The following is a 19,355-nucleotide window of genomic DNA, read 5'->3' as shown; positions in this document are numbered from 1 at the left end:
AATCTTGAGAAGCAGGAAGCAGCTTCTCCCAGGAACTAGCGGACCATAAAGTTAAACAATCTTGAGAAACAGGAAGCTCCTCCTTGTGATTTTTCACTGGTATTCTAGACATTTTCCAATGACTCTCTCCCTACCCCCTTGGGTTGCAGTTTCTTCCTTTAAATTGCCCGTCTTAGCTACTGGTCTTCGAACTCCACTGCCCCTGCGTGGGATATGAGTCTCGACCCCAGTGCACTGGTTCCTATTGATAAACCTCATGTGATTACAGCAAGGATGGTTTTGTGTGAGTTCTTGGGGGTTTGCGTCATCCCAAGACTTGAGTGAGGGTCTCCCTGCTCTTGGGGTCTTTCATTTGGGGGCTCGTCCAGGATCGGCGACCACCCTCGTCTCTGAAGACCCACTTGGAGGTGAGATAGCATCTCTGTCTTTGTCTGTGTCCTTGTGTTTTGTGCCGGCTAAACTCTGGGTCTGTATTTGCTACTCTGGGTCTGTATTTGTTTGAAAGTTCTGGAGTTCTGGTTTTGCAGTCGCTCCCGTCTCAGGCTGAGAAGGGAGGCTTATGTCTCAGGAGAGATGAGAGTGTGAGCAGTAGACGTACCAGGGGCTCACCGATTGTGCTGCCCTGAGAGATGTCCCAGGAGGTCTGGAGGAACCTCAGGGACGCCTGGGAGATTCCCATCTGGGTGCCGGTGAGGATTCAGTGATGCTCCTGGATTGGAGAAGAGACCCGTCCTCCCGGCCGTCTGTATTTCTAGAGTGGTCTTTGTCTGTGTGTCTTAGGTCTTTGTTTTGTGTTACTTGTACTTTGACGATGGGACTCCTCTGAGTTTGACTTTAGACCACTGGACTGCTAGAGCACACAATTTGTACCGTGGCAGACTTTTTGCTCCTTGGAGTGGCTGGCATTTGATGTTGGCTGGCCTCCAGAGAGCACCTTTGACTTAACCATTATTTTTGATCTGCTCTCCTTCATCTGTCTTTGGTGTCCCCTTGGGAAGGAGGAGTGAAGTGAAATCCACTCCCCTTCATCTCTCTGTGGTTGAGAAGGAAGAGTGATGTGGAATCCGCTCTCCTTCATCTGTCGTTGGTGAGCTCAGTTCAGTTTTGTGGTGATTTTGAGGCAGCCGCTTGTTTTTTGTTTTTGTGCACACTTCTGCTTTTTGTCTGTTAATCTTTTGATTGTCTTTCTGTGTGACTGAATGCTTTTGTCCTTTTCAGCGGACCTCTATTTTCTGGACTCTCTTCTTGTTTTCTCACCATCCCACTTGAGATGCTTGTTAATAGCTGTTACAGGAAATACAGAATCCTACTAGAGGCCAGAAAAAATGTTCCAGACACGGATGGAAGGCCCTCACTTCTGCCTGTTGACTTCAATACGCCTAAAGGTAGGGAATGCCAGGTCTACTGTCAGACTCCAATGGTAGAACTCTGAGGGGCTAAAAAAATGCCCTGCCAATTTGGCTAAAATAAGGAAAATATATGAAAAAAAAAAGCTGCAGAAACTTGAAGGGTTAAGCTAAGTTGCTGAGAGAGTTAGTGTAAGTCGCAGAGAAAGTAAGGTTGAACAGAGAGACTGAGGCAGAGAAAGAGAAAAGAAGGTAAAAAGAAGGGGAAGCTAGAGAGCTAAAGAGAGATAAAAGACAAGAGAGGAACATATACTGGATACAGTAGTTAGGGAACCTAGGAAGACAGTACCTGGCAACCGAAGAGAATTCCTGGCTAAAGATCAGTGTGCCTAATGCAAAGAAAAAGGACACTGGGTCAGGGACTGCCCCAGGAAGAACAAAAGGGGCCTCTTCAGTGGCCCCTAAGGCAAGCCTCTCAATCCTAGAGTGCTGGCTATGCACAAAGATAGAAGGGAAGCCCGCCCAATTGTTTTGTGAATAAGGGGGCCCAACACTCTGTGCTCCTACGCCTAAATAGGCTAGTGTCCAACAAAAGACCTTGAATACAGGGGGCTACCAGCAACAAACAATACTTATGGACTACCCGAAGAACAGTGGACCTTGGTGTGGGCTGGGTAACCCACTAGTTCATGATCATCCCTGACTGCCCCTATCCCTTGCTCATGAGAAATTTGCTCTCCAAAATGGCTTGTGTGGGCTGAAATGGCTGGATGAGGCCATGTGTATGCATATCTGCAGACTGTGTATGTGGAACTTAAGACCTGCCTCAGTGCACCAGTACCTGATGCTGGAAGATGTGTGGCTTAGTGCCATTCTGCCTGGAACACACCGCTCCTGCCAGCCGGGCACTAACAGTTATCACCCAATCCAGGACTTAAAACTGTGGTAGAGTGGCTGATGTTTTGCCTTTGAATAAAATGTCCCAGAGGATGGAACCACTGGTCAGCTGACATGGACTAGATTCTCCACCGGTTGGGGGCAATATGGTCACCTTGCTGCCCAATCCTGACCTGGAGCCACCACAGCATGAGTGTCAAGCACTAGCAGAAGTCAATGGGTGGAGGGAAGACCTCTGCGAAGGCTACCTTGTCTACAGATGGAAACAGTTTTCTTCATGAAGGTCAGAGATAAGTGGGTGCTGCCATGGTGGACAATTCAATGTCATCTGGGATGGCTGAACCTCTATTCCCCAGCACATCAGCACTGCAGATGCCTTGCCATCTCTTGGATGCCCTGATGAAGCCAGCAACTGTGAGTATTATTCATTACCCAAGACATCAGGAGGGAAGAGATTCAGTGGCATGGGGCAATAACAAAGTAGATTAAGTGGCTCGAGAAATGGCTATGCAGGAGCCTATTCTGGTTGCAGGCCTACAAGAGACAGCCACTGGGAACTGGAGTCGGACTAAGGAATGGCCTTGCCAAGAATACCCACATTGCAAAAAAAAAAAAAAAGACAATGGCACATGAGGGAAAACTATATTCTCCAGAGAACAAACAAGATTCACTTTGCCAAATACACAAATGGACTAATTTAGAAGATAAGAAGCCTGTCCAAGTAGTTAAGATATATGTAATAGACTTTTAAGATTTTAGCCAGAGAGGCAGTAAAAAAGTATGTATGTCAGTAAGTGAATGCTTAGCAAACAAACATGGCAAAGAGACCTAGAGAGTTTAGTAGAAAGTCGAAGTGAACTTCACTGAGATAAAACCAAGAAAATATGGTTACAAGTATCTCCTAGTGTTTATAGATACCTTTTCAGGAATAGATAGAAGCTTTCTCCACCAAGCAAAAGATGGCCTTCGTAGTCATCAAGAAGATACTGGAAGAAATCTTCCCCCAGTCTGGAGTGCTCAAGGTAATCTGGTCAGACAACGGCCCTACTTTCGTTGCCAAGGTAAGCCAGGGTGTGACCAAGAGGTCTATTGGAAATTACATTGTATCTATGTACCTCAAAGTTCAGGACAGGTAGAGTAAATAAATAAAACTCTAAAAGAGACCCTGACCAAATTGACCATGGAGACTGGTGCAGACTGGGTGGCACTCCTTCCTTCTTGCTCTCTTCAGAGCAAGAAATACCCCTTCCAGATTCAGCCTTACCTACTTTGAGATCTTATATGGGGCCTCAGCTCCTCTGACTGTATTAGATGATGTTACTGAACCAACATGTCATAGTAATAATGATTTGTATGCCAGGCTAAAAGACCTACAGGTGATACAGAAAGAAGTCTGGTCACAGCTGACAGCAGCCTATGCCTCGCGGACCCCTGAGACATCTCATCAGTTCCAGGTCAGAGACTCAGCTACATACGACAACACCGAGCCCAGACACTCGAGCCTCGCTGAAAAGGACCATACCTGGTGCTGCTGAACACCCTGACAGCCGTCAAGTCTCAGCCCTCACTAGCCACATACTAACTGTTGGGGCTGAGAGCTGGGACCTAGAGGGACACTCAGATCTTCAAAAAGCTCCCTAGACTTGCACATCAGATAAGCAGATACATCAGAGACATGACTGGGAGGTTGCTATAATGCTCATTTGAGGAGTGTGCTTTAGAAACAAGAATTTCATGTTTACCCAGGGTTCCATCAGGATAGGTGTGGGAATAGGCTTGATTTCTATTGCAAATGATGTAACATTGCATATGTTAGTACTCCTAACACTTCTTGGGACTGTGCCTGAGGGATCACAACCTGTATAAGTTTAGAAGTTCTAAAAGGCAGTCATGACCTTTGTGTGTAGGTTCAGATAGTGTCCAGATTGGAATCCTGATGCTAAAGACTTAGTAAGACACAAAAGAGAGTTGACCTGATATTCCTTAAAGATAGAGGTCTGTGTGCTACACTAAAAGAAAAATGTTGCTTCTATGTAGACCATTCAGGAGTAATTAAAGACTCCATGAGTAAACTTAAAAAATGGTTAGACAAAAGACAGAAAGACAGAGAAGCACAACAAGGATGGTTTGAGAGATGGTTTAATAGATCTCCATGGCTGACTACTTTAATCTCCTCATTAGTAGGGCCCCTTTTGATTTTATTTCTGCTTCTTACGCTCTGGCCATGTATCCTTAATAAGCTAGTAGCCTTTGTTAGAGAAAGAATAAGTGCTGTACAGATTCTGATGCTACACCAGCAACACCATGCTTTAGGAGGACAAAAAAAAATCAATATTATGAATATACTGAAATTATGATTAGACCTAGCCACTAGAAGAAGTGGAGAACTCCACTGCCCCTGCATGGGATATGAGTCTCGACCCCAGTGCACTGGTTCCTATTGATAAACCTCATATGATTACAGCAAGGATGGTCTTGTGTGAGTTCTTGGGGGTTCGCATCATCCCAAGACTTGAGTGAGGGTCTCCCCACTCTGGGGGTCTTTCAGTCCCAAGTCTATTTCTATTTTTAGTATAATTATGAAAATTCATTGTATTTCTTATTATATAGCCTTTACTTTCTATATGAGGAGTGGGCACATTCTATTTTTGATTCTAAATTTATCACATCTTTCTAGCACAACAGCCATCTCTAAAAACTCTTCCTAAAGATATTTGAATCAAATCATGAATTCTATAAAATCATCTAAATAGCAGTAATTCATGGCAGTTCATCCTTATGTTGATCTGTAGGAAATTTGATCAATAGGGTGGGCTAATACTCATGGATTATTATATTAATTTAATAATGACAGGAAAGGCATATCAGCTGTCAAGCAATTCTGAGATTAATTCTCAGAACCTTGCCATCCTTTGTAACCTTGCCATTGAGCTCACCATTACAGAACATGCAAAAATGATGGGCCACCTCCAGGAAGACTCCCTGCTAACCTTAGCCTATCCTAGATGACTCTTAACAAGTTACCCTGTGATACTTTGTGGTGTCAAAGAAAGACTCAACAAATAAAAGAAAAAATTTACAGACCAATTTTCTTCATGAACATAAATGAAAAGATATTCAATAAAATACTTGCAAATCATGTCCAAGAACATTTCAAAAAGATGACCCACCATGATCAAGTAAACTTCATCCCAGAGATGCAGGGAGGGTTCAATATACAGAAATCAATAAATATAATCCATCATATAAACGAAGTGAGTGAAAAAATCACATGATCACTTTATTAGATGCTGAAAAAGTCTTTGACAAAATAAAACACCATTTTATGATAATGGGAATTAGAAACCCCTTCGGTTGATCAGCACTTTCAGCAAAGTACTTAGAGTTTTGATATAATTATGTCTTTGCACTGGGAATTACATTACACCAGGAAACTATTTTCCAAATTGTACTGTGTTTAAAGAAACTGGCAATAAACCATCTGTCACCTGACTCCCAAAGTTTAATCCAGGCCAAATCAGGCTGACCCCCCTGCCATGACCACTGCAGGAACCCTTTCAAAATGACACTTACTCAATCATGTTTGTGCTGTTTGCTTCCTAAGAGCTAGCAGTTGGAAATAATCTACATGCTCCTCAACAGAAGAATGGATAACAAAAATGTGGTCCATTTGCACATGGAATATTACTTAAATGTTTTTAAAAAAACATGAAATGTGCAGGCAAATGGGTTGAACTAGAAAAAAAAATCACACTAAGTGAGATATATCAAACCCAGAAAGGTAAGTATGGCATATATTCACTTATATCTGGAAATTCACTATTAAACAAATGATAACCAACCTACAGTTCATAAATCCAGGGAAAATAAGCATAGAGGAGAGGGCTAGGCCAGACACATGGATCTCTTCTGGAGGGGGAAGTAGAATAGATTTTATGGGTGGAGTAGAGCCTTGAAGGAGAATGGGAGAAGGTCAAGAGTGGGAGGATCTGGTGAGAAGGGGGACAGAATTGAGGAATGGACTGAGATAAAGGACATTTAAGCCTTGAAAGGACATTAAACTACATGAAAGCCCAGTACAGTACCAATAAAACAACCTTAATTATATTGTGCTGTACTCAGAGATTGGTGCTCTAAAAAATGAAGTTAAAATTTTTTGCAGGAAGATTGACGGACTTGGAATGTATATTTTTAAGCAATGTTATACAATCTCAAAAGAAACTGCATGTTCTCTCCTATGTGCAGAATTTAGCCAATAATATATGTGTACATGTAAACAAATGTATATATGGATACAGCACAATATAAAGAAAGAAAGCAAGAACATATATATATATACAGGGGTGAGGAAGAATAGACTGCATGTAGCAGTCACAAGCTATAAAAGTGTATAAAGCTAATTGCTCCAGTAGTTCTGTCAAGGAGCATCTAACTTCTAGATGCTGTTGTGGAATTTTTGGTTCTGGTAGTAGATGGGTGTGTAAAATCCATTCAACACTAAGAGTGCAAAAGTTAATGCTCGGTCCTACAGCTTCCCTTCCACTCGCCTATTCTAACTGTGCTGGAGTCCACTAAGATGTATAGACTTAAGGTCTGGTTAATTTTGGTGTGCTATACTTTTTCTTATTTGTAAGTTCTTTTTAGTAGTAAGGATTATAAATTAAAAGGTGAAATACAAATGAGCAGGAAAAAAACTTGTCAAACTATTTAGAAACCTAAGATGCTTTGACTTTCTTTTTCTTTTTCTCCATGTCTGGGGGAAGTATAAATTGCTATAGTTTACAGAGACAGTAAGTCCCAGGTAATCTATAGTCTTCCAACTGTGAAGTGAGACTTTAGGTTCACCTTTGCTTGTAGTGAATACAAGCATTTGTTCCCTTATCGCATATCTATGCATGTCTCTCTGAACAAGAAAACACTAACTATACTCAAGTAACATCTTTTGGAAGGGTGCGTTGCTAATTGAATTTCTGAAATTAAAATAAAACCAGAAACAATTACTGTTGTGACCCTTTTATTACAAGGTCAGCCTTCAATCAGACAATGACTTTCCTTTATCATTGGAAATCAGACTCAATCTGCTGATAATATATTAAAACAGAAGCATATTTAAAAAAGCATTTTTCTTCAAAGAAAATGTAAAATAAGTTTGTGTAAATCTTTGCTTAGAATTTTCTCTAAAATCATGGGCATAATTCACCCTAATTCTGTAGATTATAGAATTAATAGTTAAAAGTTGTAATATTAATTTATTTTATGTCATTTACAGTTTTACTTAACAGATCATCAAATCTACTGGATGTAGAAATAGTTCAATCAGGAGTAGATAGGTGGGTAGGTAGATGTTAGGTAGCTAGCTAGATAGGTAGGTAGGTAGATAGATAGATAGATAGATAGATAGATAGATAGATAGATAGATAGAGTGATGGTTTGTATATGCTTGGATTAGAAAGTGACACTATTAGTAGGTGTGACCTTGTTGGAGTAAGTGTGTCACTGTAGGCATGGGCTTTATTTCCCTTTTTAGAGTTGCCTGGAAGCCAGTCTTCTCTCTGCAGCCTTCAGATGAAGATGTAGAACTCTCAGCTCTTCCTGTACCATGCCTGTCTAGATGCTACTATGCTCCCATTTTGATGATAATGGACTGAAACTTTCAACCTATAAGCTAGCCCCAAATAAATATTGGCCTTTATAAGAGTTGCCTTGGTCTTGGTGTCTGTTCACAACAATAAAACCCTAACTAAGTCAGATAGATGCCAACAGGCAGACAGGCAATAGGTTGGTAGGTAAATAGCACTTAAAAATTTTTTTTAAAGACAAAGGTCAGACTTTTCAGTTACAGTCAGAGTCCTCAGTAGGACAATACAGGCTATTCATTTCAGTTTTGTCTAATTTTTATATAGATGAAAGAAGGCTAAATTTCACACCCAGGGAAATTCTAGGAAGACTTAATTGAAAACTGAAGGCACAGCAGAGGCTGGCACTGAGTTGTGGTGAGAGCTAACAGTGCAAATACCTTGGTTGGTATTCTTAAACAAACAGCTCCATCCTAAATCAGTGTTACTAGGCCACTCATGACCCCAGTGCAATTCCATGTCCTAATTATTCAATGAACAGTTTTAGAAGATTTAAAGATTTGTAAAACTTAAGAATGTGTCTTTAATAAATTGAATGTAAAAAAAAATAAAAAGAAGAAAAGAGAAGAAAAAAGACATGAAAAAAAGTTCATTGTCATGAACTTATAAATACAGGAGATAATTTCATATTTTATAATGATTGTTTTTAGGTGTATATGATAGATGGTGTGCTATTTTGGGGGATTGAGTCAGTTTTGAGCTTCATGTCAAGAATGAGAAATTAATTCTAACTAATATATTTTCTCCTAACTTCATTCCTATTAATTCTCCTAAATTAATTTATGTTAAGGAGTAGGGATATATGAATAGAATATCCCTCTAACATGTATAAGGTTTGATCTCCAGCACTGGACCAAATAAACAAAAATGCATGAATGTCTTAGAGTATGTATGGATCATAATTACCTAAGCTTTCCAGTTAAGCACTTGTGTGATTTGGGCAGGTCACTTACAATAATTCAAAAATGCCCTGGTTTTTGAGTAATGATAAGACTTGAGATGCAGGCCTGGCTGCACTGCAAATCTTGAGGTCTTCAGGATTGGTAGGTATTTATAAACAACTACTACATTTTTATTTTTATTTCTGTCTATGTTATTGAACAGTTACAGTTTGACTTTTGCTTTATGTCTTTTTAGTTTTTCACTTACCTATGCTTTCTTTTCACCTGTTTGTATCTAGATAAGTTACATACATAAATTCTCAAAGCTCACCCATTCAGGCATCAGCTTCTATTTGTGTTTGAATGTGTAGCATGCTAAGTGTGCAAAGATGGATGCCATAGGGTCCTTCCTGTCTTGGATACTGTTCTACCATGATAACCTTTTCAAAGCTAGGCAATAAGACTAGATTTTATGCTTTCACACCCCTGACCTAATGGCTTCTTTTCTTTCTCTTCTCTTCTCTTCTCTTCTCTTCTCTTCTCTTCTCTTCTCTTCTCTTCTCTTCTCTTCTCTTTTCTTTTCTTATAAATAACTATCTCCTAAGCAGCAGCAGCCATAAGAAATATTTAGGTAGTAACTAGCATGGATGCAAGTTTCTTATAATAAAATTCTTTTTAAAAATATACTCTTTGACCTAGAGATTATTCTTATGCTAATTAAAATTTAAAGATAGCATGCAACATAATAAGCTTTGCTATGGCATTTTTGTGCTTAAATATCATTATGTTTTGTTCTTTTTGTTTTGTTTCAAGACAGGGTTTCTCTTTGCAGCCCTGGTCAACCTGAAACTGGCTCTATAAACCAAGTTGCCCTCACACTCAAGAGATCCATCTGCCTCTGTCCCACCACCCCTGCTTTCCTCCAGTGTGGGGATTAAAGGCATGGTTTTCTTATTTATACCTGTCTTTTACTCTTCTTCTCTCTTCTCTTTATGGTCTCCTTCTTCCCTTTCTCCCCATAGTCTTCTGTCTTTATATCACAGGGATTCCATTATCCCTGTCTCCATGTGGACATTTTTTATTTCCTATCATTGCTCCATTACTACTTTCTGATCTGAACTTAACACGTACACACACGCACACACACACACTTAGGTTCCACCCATTTTGGCTGTAAGCCCAGACTTTGATGGCTGAACCACCTCTCCACCCCTAGATTCCACAAATAACAGAAAACATGAAATATTTGTCTTTCTGAGAGTGTCTTATTTCACTTAACATAATCATTTTCAATTCCACTTCCCCATAAATTTCATGATTTCACCTTTTCTTTATGACTGAAGGAAATTCTACTGAGTATGTCCTATATTTTTTTACCCTTCCATGTATTGATGGACATCTAATCTCATTGTATTTTTTTCTGTGAAAAAAACAATGACATCACTGATGTGCATGTGTCTCTGGGGTATCCTGACTGAGTACACTTTAGATGTATACTCTCAAGAGTGGTATACCAGGGTCATATGATAGCTCTATTTTAGCTTTTTAGGGGTCTTTATGTTAACTTCCATGGTAGCTGCTAAAAGCTTACAGTTTAAGTTGTATCTTAGAATGTTTGCATTTTCACTTTCCCTTGGAACATTTTTTTCTTAATCCAAAAGTAAGGGAATTAAATAAATCACATAGCTATTTACTGAGGGATCTCATTGGAGAGGACTATCATAATCTGAAAATGTTGTCCTAAATATAAAGAAATTGATATGTTCCCTTTAGTTGAGAAATCCTTGTCTTCAAAATTTAGCAATAACTTATTTGTCACCTTTTGGTGTACATATATTTTCCATTTCACATTATGTCAGACTGTGTCTTGTGAGCTTAGTGACTTTGAGGTACAAATATTATGGTGTCTCTTGTGGCCAGTAAGAATTCAGAGGGGATGTGGAGAATGGACAAAGCATTGTTTTACCTAGGTGCTGTGGGACAGACAGGAAAAGAGCAAGATACAAGGAATGCTAAGATCATAGTATCCTAGTTTCTTTATGCTGTATTTCTGGGACACAGTGGTTATTTAAACAAGAAAGGGAACCTTGAGAATAGTGGCGGTCATCCAAACATTTGTTCAATCCTCTTTATTACTTTCTCCTTCAGTAGGGGAAAATTCAGTTTGGAAAGGTAAAGCCCGGTTTCAGAAGGGGTAAGGGAGAGCAGTGAATGCAGCACCACATAGGACGCAAACATGCTTTTATAAACAAACCTAAGAACTTAACATTTTAGATTGAAATAATACAATTTATGTTCAAATTAGTATTCATATTTATTCATATGAACATTGTGTAAATGATCTCAGTGTGGAATGTCCCCTGGACTGATTTGCTACTTAATTTCTTGTTCAGGCTCAAATTTCTGGAATAGGTTTTACTTATTGCCAGTGTTTTTGTTATAAGAAACTTTTTGACATTCACATAACAAAATTAAAAATCATCTATTTACTTACTTGAAATCCAAGAGGTTCATTTCATGCTGATAATCACCTTGGACTGTCTTTAAATTTGAGGTATGTTCAGAGGTAGAGGCCTCTATCTTTCCTAAGAGCTGCATTACCTAATGGAAGTAAAGATGTTTGTATGTGAGAGCAAAGCCTCCACCATTTTTGCACTAAGACTTCCTTTCTAAGAAGTCTAGAGCACATCTGCATTAGCAAATGATTCAACTGCCAGAAGACCAGGCAGGCTGCTCTCAGACTTCCTTATCCCTCTGTTATCCCAGACACAATTTTCATGGCTGTTCATAACACTGGAAGAGAACACAATGGGCAGCTTTCCTCCAACCTCCTGCCTATGCCTCCTGTATATCTCCTCATTGCCTCCTCTTCCTATAGCCTCCAACACCAGCAAGTATCCCTACAGCTCTCACCACCATTCCTGTGAACATACCAGCCTAGCAGACAAGTAAAACAGACAACACTCAGCCAATAAATGCACTCTCTGGAAACCTAGAGAGAGGATACAGAAACCAAGGAATAAAACTGTCACACAACAAAGACAAACCCAGAAATCAACACCTAGACCTATAAGCACTTCAAACCCAGATGCCTAGACACCAGCATAAAAAAAACAAAAACAAACAAACAAAAAATCAACATAATATCAGTCAGAGCAATAGCAAAGTCCAGCTATCCTTGGATATGCTAACATAGCTGAAGCACAAGAAAATGATCCTAAAACCAACTTTATGAAGATGACAGATATCCCTAATGTCCTCATGAATAATTGTAGAAATCTGAAAAAATACAACAACCAATTGGAGGAAATGAATAAATCTTTCTTTAAAAAAGGAGTAAGGAAAAACAAAACAACTGAAGGAAACAAATAAAACTGTCCTGAAAATGGACATAAAAGCAATAAAGAAAACAGAAACTGGGGGAATCTAGGAAATGGAAACTTTTATGAATTTGAACAGGAAATAGAGGCAAGCTTCACCAACATAGTACAAGAGAGAGAAGAGAGAATCTCAGTCATTGAAGATACTAAAGAATAAATGGATACATCCATCAAAGAAAATATTAAATCTAAAATAATCCTTACATAAAACATCCAGGAAACCTTGGAAACCATGAAAAGATCAATGCTACAAATAATAGGAATAGAGGAAGGAGAAGAATTTCAAAGTCCTAGGCAATATTTTCAACAAAATCACAGAAGAAAAATTTCCTAACCTAAAGAATGTGGTGCCTATAAAGGTACAAGAAACACACAAACACCAAATACAATAGACTAGAAAAGAAAGTCTCCTTGCCACATAATTATAAAAACACTAAACATACAGAACAAAGGAAGAATATTAAAATCTATAAATGATCAAGTAATACATAAAGGCAAACCTATTAGGATTACATCTGACTTCTTAATGGAGACTCTAAAATCTAGAAACATGCCGACAAATGTTTTGCAGACTCTAAGAGATTACTATAAGCAGCAAAACTTTTAATCACCATAAACGGAGAAAATAAGATATTCTATATAAAGTCAAATTTAAACTATATATATCTACAAATCTGGTCCTACAGAATGTGCTATAAGAACAAGTTCAAACCAAGGAGGTTAGCTATACCCACAAAAATTCAGAAAATAATCTCAGATCAACCAAACCAAAGGAAGGTAAGCATAAACGCACCACCACTACCACCACCACCAATAAAAAGCAGAAATCAACAATCATTATTCACAGAGATCTCTTACAATCAGTGGTCTTAATTCCCCAATAAAAAGACACAGACTAACAGAATGAATATAAAACAGGACCCATCCTTCTGCTGCATATAAGAAACACACCTCAACATTAAGGACAGATATTATCTCAGGGTAAAGTGATGGAAAAAGATATTCCAAGCAAATGGACCCAAGCAAGCCAGTATAGCTTTCTTAATATATAATAAAATTGACTTCAAACCAAAACTAATCAAAAGAGATAGGGAAGAACAGGACATATTTATTCATCAAGGGGAAAATTTGCCAAGATGACATTTGAATTCTTAACATCCATGTCCTCAAAACAAGAGCATACCAGTTTATAAAAGCAATACTACTATAGCTTAAGTCATGCACTAACCCTCACACAATGATACTTAATAGATGTATGTACCAGCCCATGATGCTCACAAACAACTAGCACTGGCTAATTCTTTCCCAGCATCAGTGAATAAGCAAGTAATCACTGTGATCTGAAGGGAATTTCAATCTGCTCCAAATGCAAGAACAAAAGCACAAGCTATGTGTCTGTACTGTGCTAAGTGGAAATGAATATAACAGAGTACATATAAAGAAACCAAAGTCCAGCCATTTGAATACAGAAATGTTTTGAATTCTACTGTCTCGCATGCCTCTGATAGTTACTATGAGAGGCATACTTGGCCCAAAGGCTCAACCACTGGGCTTAAAAACAGTAAGTAGTGTTGTGTGTACCCTGAGTATCTTTCCCAAATCTTTGGTGCCAGCACAATGAGTGCTGCTCCTCACATGGGTACTTTTCATTCATGGAACTTGAAGACATGTTCTTCATGACATCCCACAGAGTCCTTTCTTCCCTGTCTGTGTCACAGGAGTAAGATTTCTACTTCCCTGTCTCATCCAGCTCTCTCTCCACTATTCTGCACAGATGCTCCCTTAGTGAATCTTTTGCTTATCTGATTCCTCCATTATATTTGCCTCTCAAAGTGTCTGGACTAATAACAAGTATCAATGAGAGAACCCATTCTGCAATCAGTTTTCCTAGGAAACGAGAATGAATGTGTCACCCACTGACAGGACATGAACAAATCTAGTCAAGTAGTGATTACCTTGCAGGTAGCTCAGTATCACTGGCCCAAAAGGATGAGTCCAATGGCCCAGGTACTAGGCATGCCCATTAAAGAAGCAATGTCTAAAATCCGAGTCTAAGGTTGTTTATGCTTTTCATAAAAAATCTAACCCACCACAGGGTTTAAATAGGTATGTAACATCATCAGTGACATGAATGTTGGATCTTTAGTAATAACAGCTCTCATGAGAACTGCTATTATGTGCAATCCTGAGCTCCTCAGTGTTAAAGGGAGCCAGAGAGTGAGCGAAAATCAGCAGTGATGGAAGCAGCCCATGATCACATTGGAAGCCTATGCTGGGACACAAGAGGCACTCATTAAATGTTTGTTGGTTCAACTGAATGAACTAATAATGTATATGAATAAGCTTCATGTTAATCTTTTAAGGTAAGGGGTTCTCTTTTCGATGTAGGCCTTTGAAGATCTATCACATTACTGCTGCTTATAATGCCATACACATCCTGTCTCTTTCCAGTTACCTTCACATCCAAGTTCTTGGAAATGGTTTCTATGGCAGAAGCGAGTTCTTGAACTGACTTCTCAGTCTGTCGGCACTCGTGCCTGATGAACTGTATGTCTCCCGAAAGCTTCACAATGCTTGAATCACACCTAGGATCATGATAGAAATCTGTGTGATATTAGCAGGCTCACTAACTGTAAAATCTACAGTAGGATATAGGGATTCACTTAACACCAAATTTCTCCAGGGTTTTGAATAACATGTTAGTAGATAAGAGAAGGAGCATGGAGAGATACTGAGGTACTGTGGGAACACCACGTTGAGTGGAAGGAAACTGCATTTCATTACAAAATTGTTTTTTCCCTCCTTCCCTCTCTCCCTCCCTCCTTCCCCTCCCTCCCTCTCTTCTTTCCTTCCTTCCTTCCACCATTCCTTTCTTCTTTCTCTTCTTTTCTCCTCCTCCTCCTCCTTCCTCTCTCTCTCTCTCTCTCTCTCACACACACACACACACACACACACACACACACACGCATACACAATCAAGGTCTTATTGAATACCTCTGGCTGGCCTGAATTCCCTATGTAAACCAGGCTAGCCCTGAACTCACAGAGATATACACATGCCTTGCCTCCTCTGTGCTGAAATGTACAATGCTTGGTTAAGCTGGGTGATTTTTATAGATTTTGATGTTTGGGTAATACATTCAGTTACCTTGGGTTAGGTAGTTAGGTGTGACTCTAACTAAGCAAGTGAAAAATCTGTATGCCTAGAACTTCAACTCTCTGAAGAAAGAAATTGAAGATCTCTGAAGATGGAAAGTCTTCCATGCTCATGGATTGGGTAGATTAATAGAGTAAAAATGGCCATTATGATTAAAGCAATCTACAGATTCAATGCAATCCCCATCAAAACTTCAACTCAATTCCTCATAGAATTAGAAACACCAATTTACAAATTAATTTGGAATAATAAAAAACCCAGGATAGTGAAAAAAGTATTTTCAAAAATAAAAGAACTTCTAGGGGAAATCTCCATCCCTGAACTCAAGCTGTATTACAGAGCAATTATGATGAAAGCTGCACGGTATTGGTAGAGACACAGGCATGTAGATCAATGGAATAGAATTGAAGACCCAGAAATGAACTCACACACTTATGGTCACTTGTTCTTTGACAAAGGAGTTAAAACCCTCCAGTGGAAAAAAGACAGCATTTTCAACAAATAGTCCTGGTTCAACTGGAGGTCACCATGTAAAAGAATGAAAATCAATCCATTCTTAACTCCTCGTACAAAGCTCAAGTTCAAGTGAATCAAGGACCTCCACATAAAACCAGATACACTGAATCTAATAGAAGAGAAAGTGGGGGAAGAGCCTTGATCATTTGGGCAGAGGGGAAAATTTCCTCGACAGAACACCAATGGCTTATGCTCTAAGATCAAGAACTCATAAATGTGACTTCATAAAGTTGCAAAGCTTCTGTAAGGCAAAGGGCACTGTCAATAGGACAAAACAGGAAGCAATTGGGAAAAGATCTTTACCAATCCTATATCTGATAGAGGGTTAGTATTTAATATATACAAAGAACTCAAGAAGTTAGACTCCAGAGAACCAAATAACCCTATTAAAAATGGGGGTACCATGGTAAACAAAGAATTTTCAACAAAGGAATATTGTATGGCCAAGATGCACCTAAAGAAATGTTCAATATCCTTAGTCAACAGAGAAATGCAAATCAAAATGTCTGAGATTCCACCTTACACCAGTCAGAATGGCTAAGATCAAAAACTCAGTTGATATCAGATACCTGTGAAGATGTGGAGAAAGAGGAACACTCCACCATTGCTGCTGGGATTGCAAGCTGGTCCAACCGCTGTGGAAATCAGTCTGGAGGTTTCTCAGAAAATTGGACATAGTACTACCTGAGGACCTAGCTATACCACTTCTGGGCAAAAGATGCTCCAACATATAACAAGGACACATGATCCACATAGCAGCCTTATTCATAACAGCCAGAAGCTGGAAAGAACCCAGATATCCCTCAAGAGAGAAATGCATACAGAAAATGTGGTATACTTACACAATGGAGTACTACTCAGCCGTTAGAAAACAATGACCATGAAATTTACAGGAAAATGGATGCAACTAGAAAATATCATCCTGAGTGAGGTAACCCAGTCAAAAAAGAACACACGTGGTATGTACTCAATGTTAAGTGGATATTAGGAAAAACTCTAGGAATAGAGATGACACAAGTTACAGAGCACATGAAGCTAAAGAAGAAGGAAAACCAAAGTGTGGATGCTTCAGTCCTTCTCAGAAGGGGGAACAAAATAGTCACAGGAGGTAGAGGTTGAGAGGGACTTGATAGAGACAGAGGATGGGGAGGGTGGGAAGGGGAGCAGTATTAGGTATGGGAGGAGACTGGGATGATAAATAGAGGCTTAGAAAATTGAACAGTTATGTATAAATTATGGATGGGAAACTGGGAGTAGCCAACTGACAGTCCCAGATGCCAGAAAGCAAGAGGCTCCCAGAATTCAACAGGGATTAGATTAGCTGAAATGTTCAACAAAGGCCAGGGACAACCTATGGAGACCATATCCAAAGGTTAGGTAAGGCCCCTGGTTGGGCAATAGGGCTACCTACTTATCTCCAAATTTTTAATCCAGAATTGCTTCTGTCTATAGGAAATACAGAGAGAAAGTGTGGAGCAGAGACTGAAGGAAAGGCCATCCTGAGACTGTCCCACCTGGGGATCCATCTCATATACAGACACCAAACCCAGACAATATTATGGATGGTAAGAATTGCTTGCTGACAGGAGCCTGATGTGGCTGTCTCCTGAGAGGAACTGCCAGAGCCTGACAATTCATGGATGCAGATGCTAGCAACCAACCATTAACTGAGCATGAGGACCTCAATGGAGAAGTTAGGGAAAGGACTGGAGGAGCTGAAGGGGTTTGCTACCCCATAGGAAAAACATTATCAACCAACCAGACTCCTCAGAGCTTCCAGGGAATAAACCACTAACCCAAGAGTATACATGGAGGGACCCATGGCTCCAGCTGCTTATGTAGCAGATGGCCTTATCTGGCATCAGTTGGAGGAGAGGCCCTTGGTCTTGTGAAGGCTCTATTCCCCAGTGTAGGAGAATGCCAGAATAGTGAGGTGGGAATGTGTGCGTGGGTTTGGGAGCACCCTCATATTAGCAGGGGGAGGGGGCATAGGGTACAGGGTTTGTGGAGGGGTAACAGTGAAAGGTGATCACATTTGAATGTAAATAAATAAAATGTCCATTAAAAAATAAGAACAAAGAAAAAAAGATGAAAAAAAATCCTTTTGGAACCAAAAGTGAATTAAGATAGTAATCTTGCAGAGCATTCTGTGAAGAAAGGCTATGTTTGGAAGCCAAGAGGCTATAGGGGAGAAAATTAGGAGTCAGTATGATCAAGAACAAGAACAATATGCTATGCACTCATGTCATGTTCAAAAACTGTTGTCCAGAGTTGTGTATAGAATCTACAATTGTTGGAATGGCACCTCTGTTTTTGATTTGTTAGAATGTTCTCATGTGAATCCATACAACCCACTAGACTATGCAGGAGTTGCTGCTGCTTTCACTACTTCCTGTCCTCTTCTGCCACCCTTACCTTACTTCCCATACTCTGGGATAGCTGGAGTGCACAATGCAGGCTGCTGACTAAGACGCTGGTGTCAAATAGACCAGGCTTTGAGCCTTATGTCTACTACTTCTTAGGTTTGTGATCTGGAATGAATTTCTTAACACTTATGAGTTTTGATTTTCCACACTGAAAAAGAAGTAGTTCAGTGGCCAATGATGTTAAACTGATGCATTGTAACAGATACATAATTTTTAATCCATACTACTAGGAGATGCTAGACATTTTTGCAAATATGTGCATATGTCTTCTGAAATGCTGCCTGCTCAACCTCCAGGATTCTAAGCAGCTCTCCCAATATTATTACTTATGGAAGCTATTTAAGGACAGGAGGTCGTGGTGAGTGTGAATTATCTAGACACTCCCTGGCACTCTGAGAGCATGGACATGGGCTTGGCAACTCTATGTACCAATCTGACAGCAATTCCTGACATCCTTCTGAACAAAGTCTAACCCCACATATTTTGAAATCCAAGGTTGACCAGAGGCTTCTGAGAGCAGTGCTTTTTATTCCCTGGGGCTGTTCTTTGTGCCCACCATTTTCCAGGATAATTTTACTAACTGAAGCCCATTATAAACCATGTTGTCTGAGGCCGGCTGCCTTTGTAGACATAGAGTCTGCAGATCTAGAGCCCACAGGCTGGCTGTGTACTTCTTTACTACAGGAGATATTTATTTCTAAAATAAGGTACTTCAAAAGCCACAGTAGACTGGAATTACTGGCTTTTTACACTTGCCATCTCAACTTTAGACATCATCTGTTGCCATACGTCCCCAAGCAAGCGGGGAAGATAAAATAGACTTACATATCTGCTCCTTCAGCATTTCTATAAATGATTTGCTCTTCTAAAATGTCAAAATGTATGGTACTTGAATTGTGTTCTATAACTGGAATTTTTAGTTATTGCATTTTCATTATACATTTTGATGCTGCTATCCCATCCTTCCTTTATTTCTTGCTTAGTCATATTTTGTTTTTCTTATTTTAATAGGAGAGCTCAAACATGCAGGATACACAGATACTTAAGTTTTTATAGGCGGCTGTCTGCTCTCACATACATAGAAGAATGACTTATGATCGTATTTTTCTTTCATTT

At 39.5% G+C, this 19,355-nt stretch overlaps 1 protein-coding gene across 1 annotated transcript in view; it reads right to left on the bottom strand.

Moving 5' to 3' along the window:
* The window catches only part of Fam81b (family with sequence similarity 81 member B), a 98,643-nt gene that overhangs the window by 23,924 nt on the left and 55,364 nt on the right, over nt 1–19,355 (bottom strand). Inside the window, exons 6-7 of the mRNA XM_032899113.1 lie at nt 14,596–14,725; nt 11,255–11,361 (exon numbers count right to left, since the gene is read on the bottom strand). Coding sequence (XP_032755004.1) covers nt 11,255–11,361; nt 14,596–14,725 — 237 coding nt within the window. The remainder of the gene's footprint in view (nt 1–11,254; nt 11,362–14,595; nt 14,726–19,355) is intronic.

This window comes from Rattus rattus, chromosome 3 (genome assembly GCF_011064425.1).
Source record: "Rattus rattus isolate New Zealand chromosome 3, Rrattus_CSIRO_v1, whole genome shotgun sequence".
NCBI lineage: Eukaryota > Metazoa > Chordata > Mammalia > Rodentia > Muridae > Rattus > Rattus rattus.
Note: the sequence above shows the minus strand (reverse complement) of the source record. Positions and strands in the feature narration are given on the sequence as shown.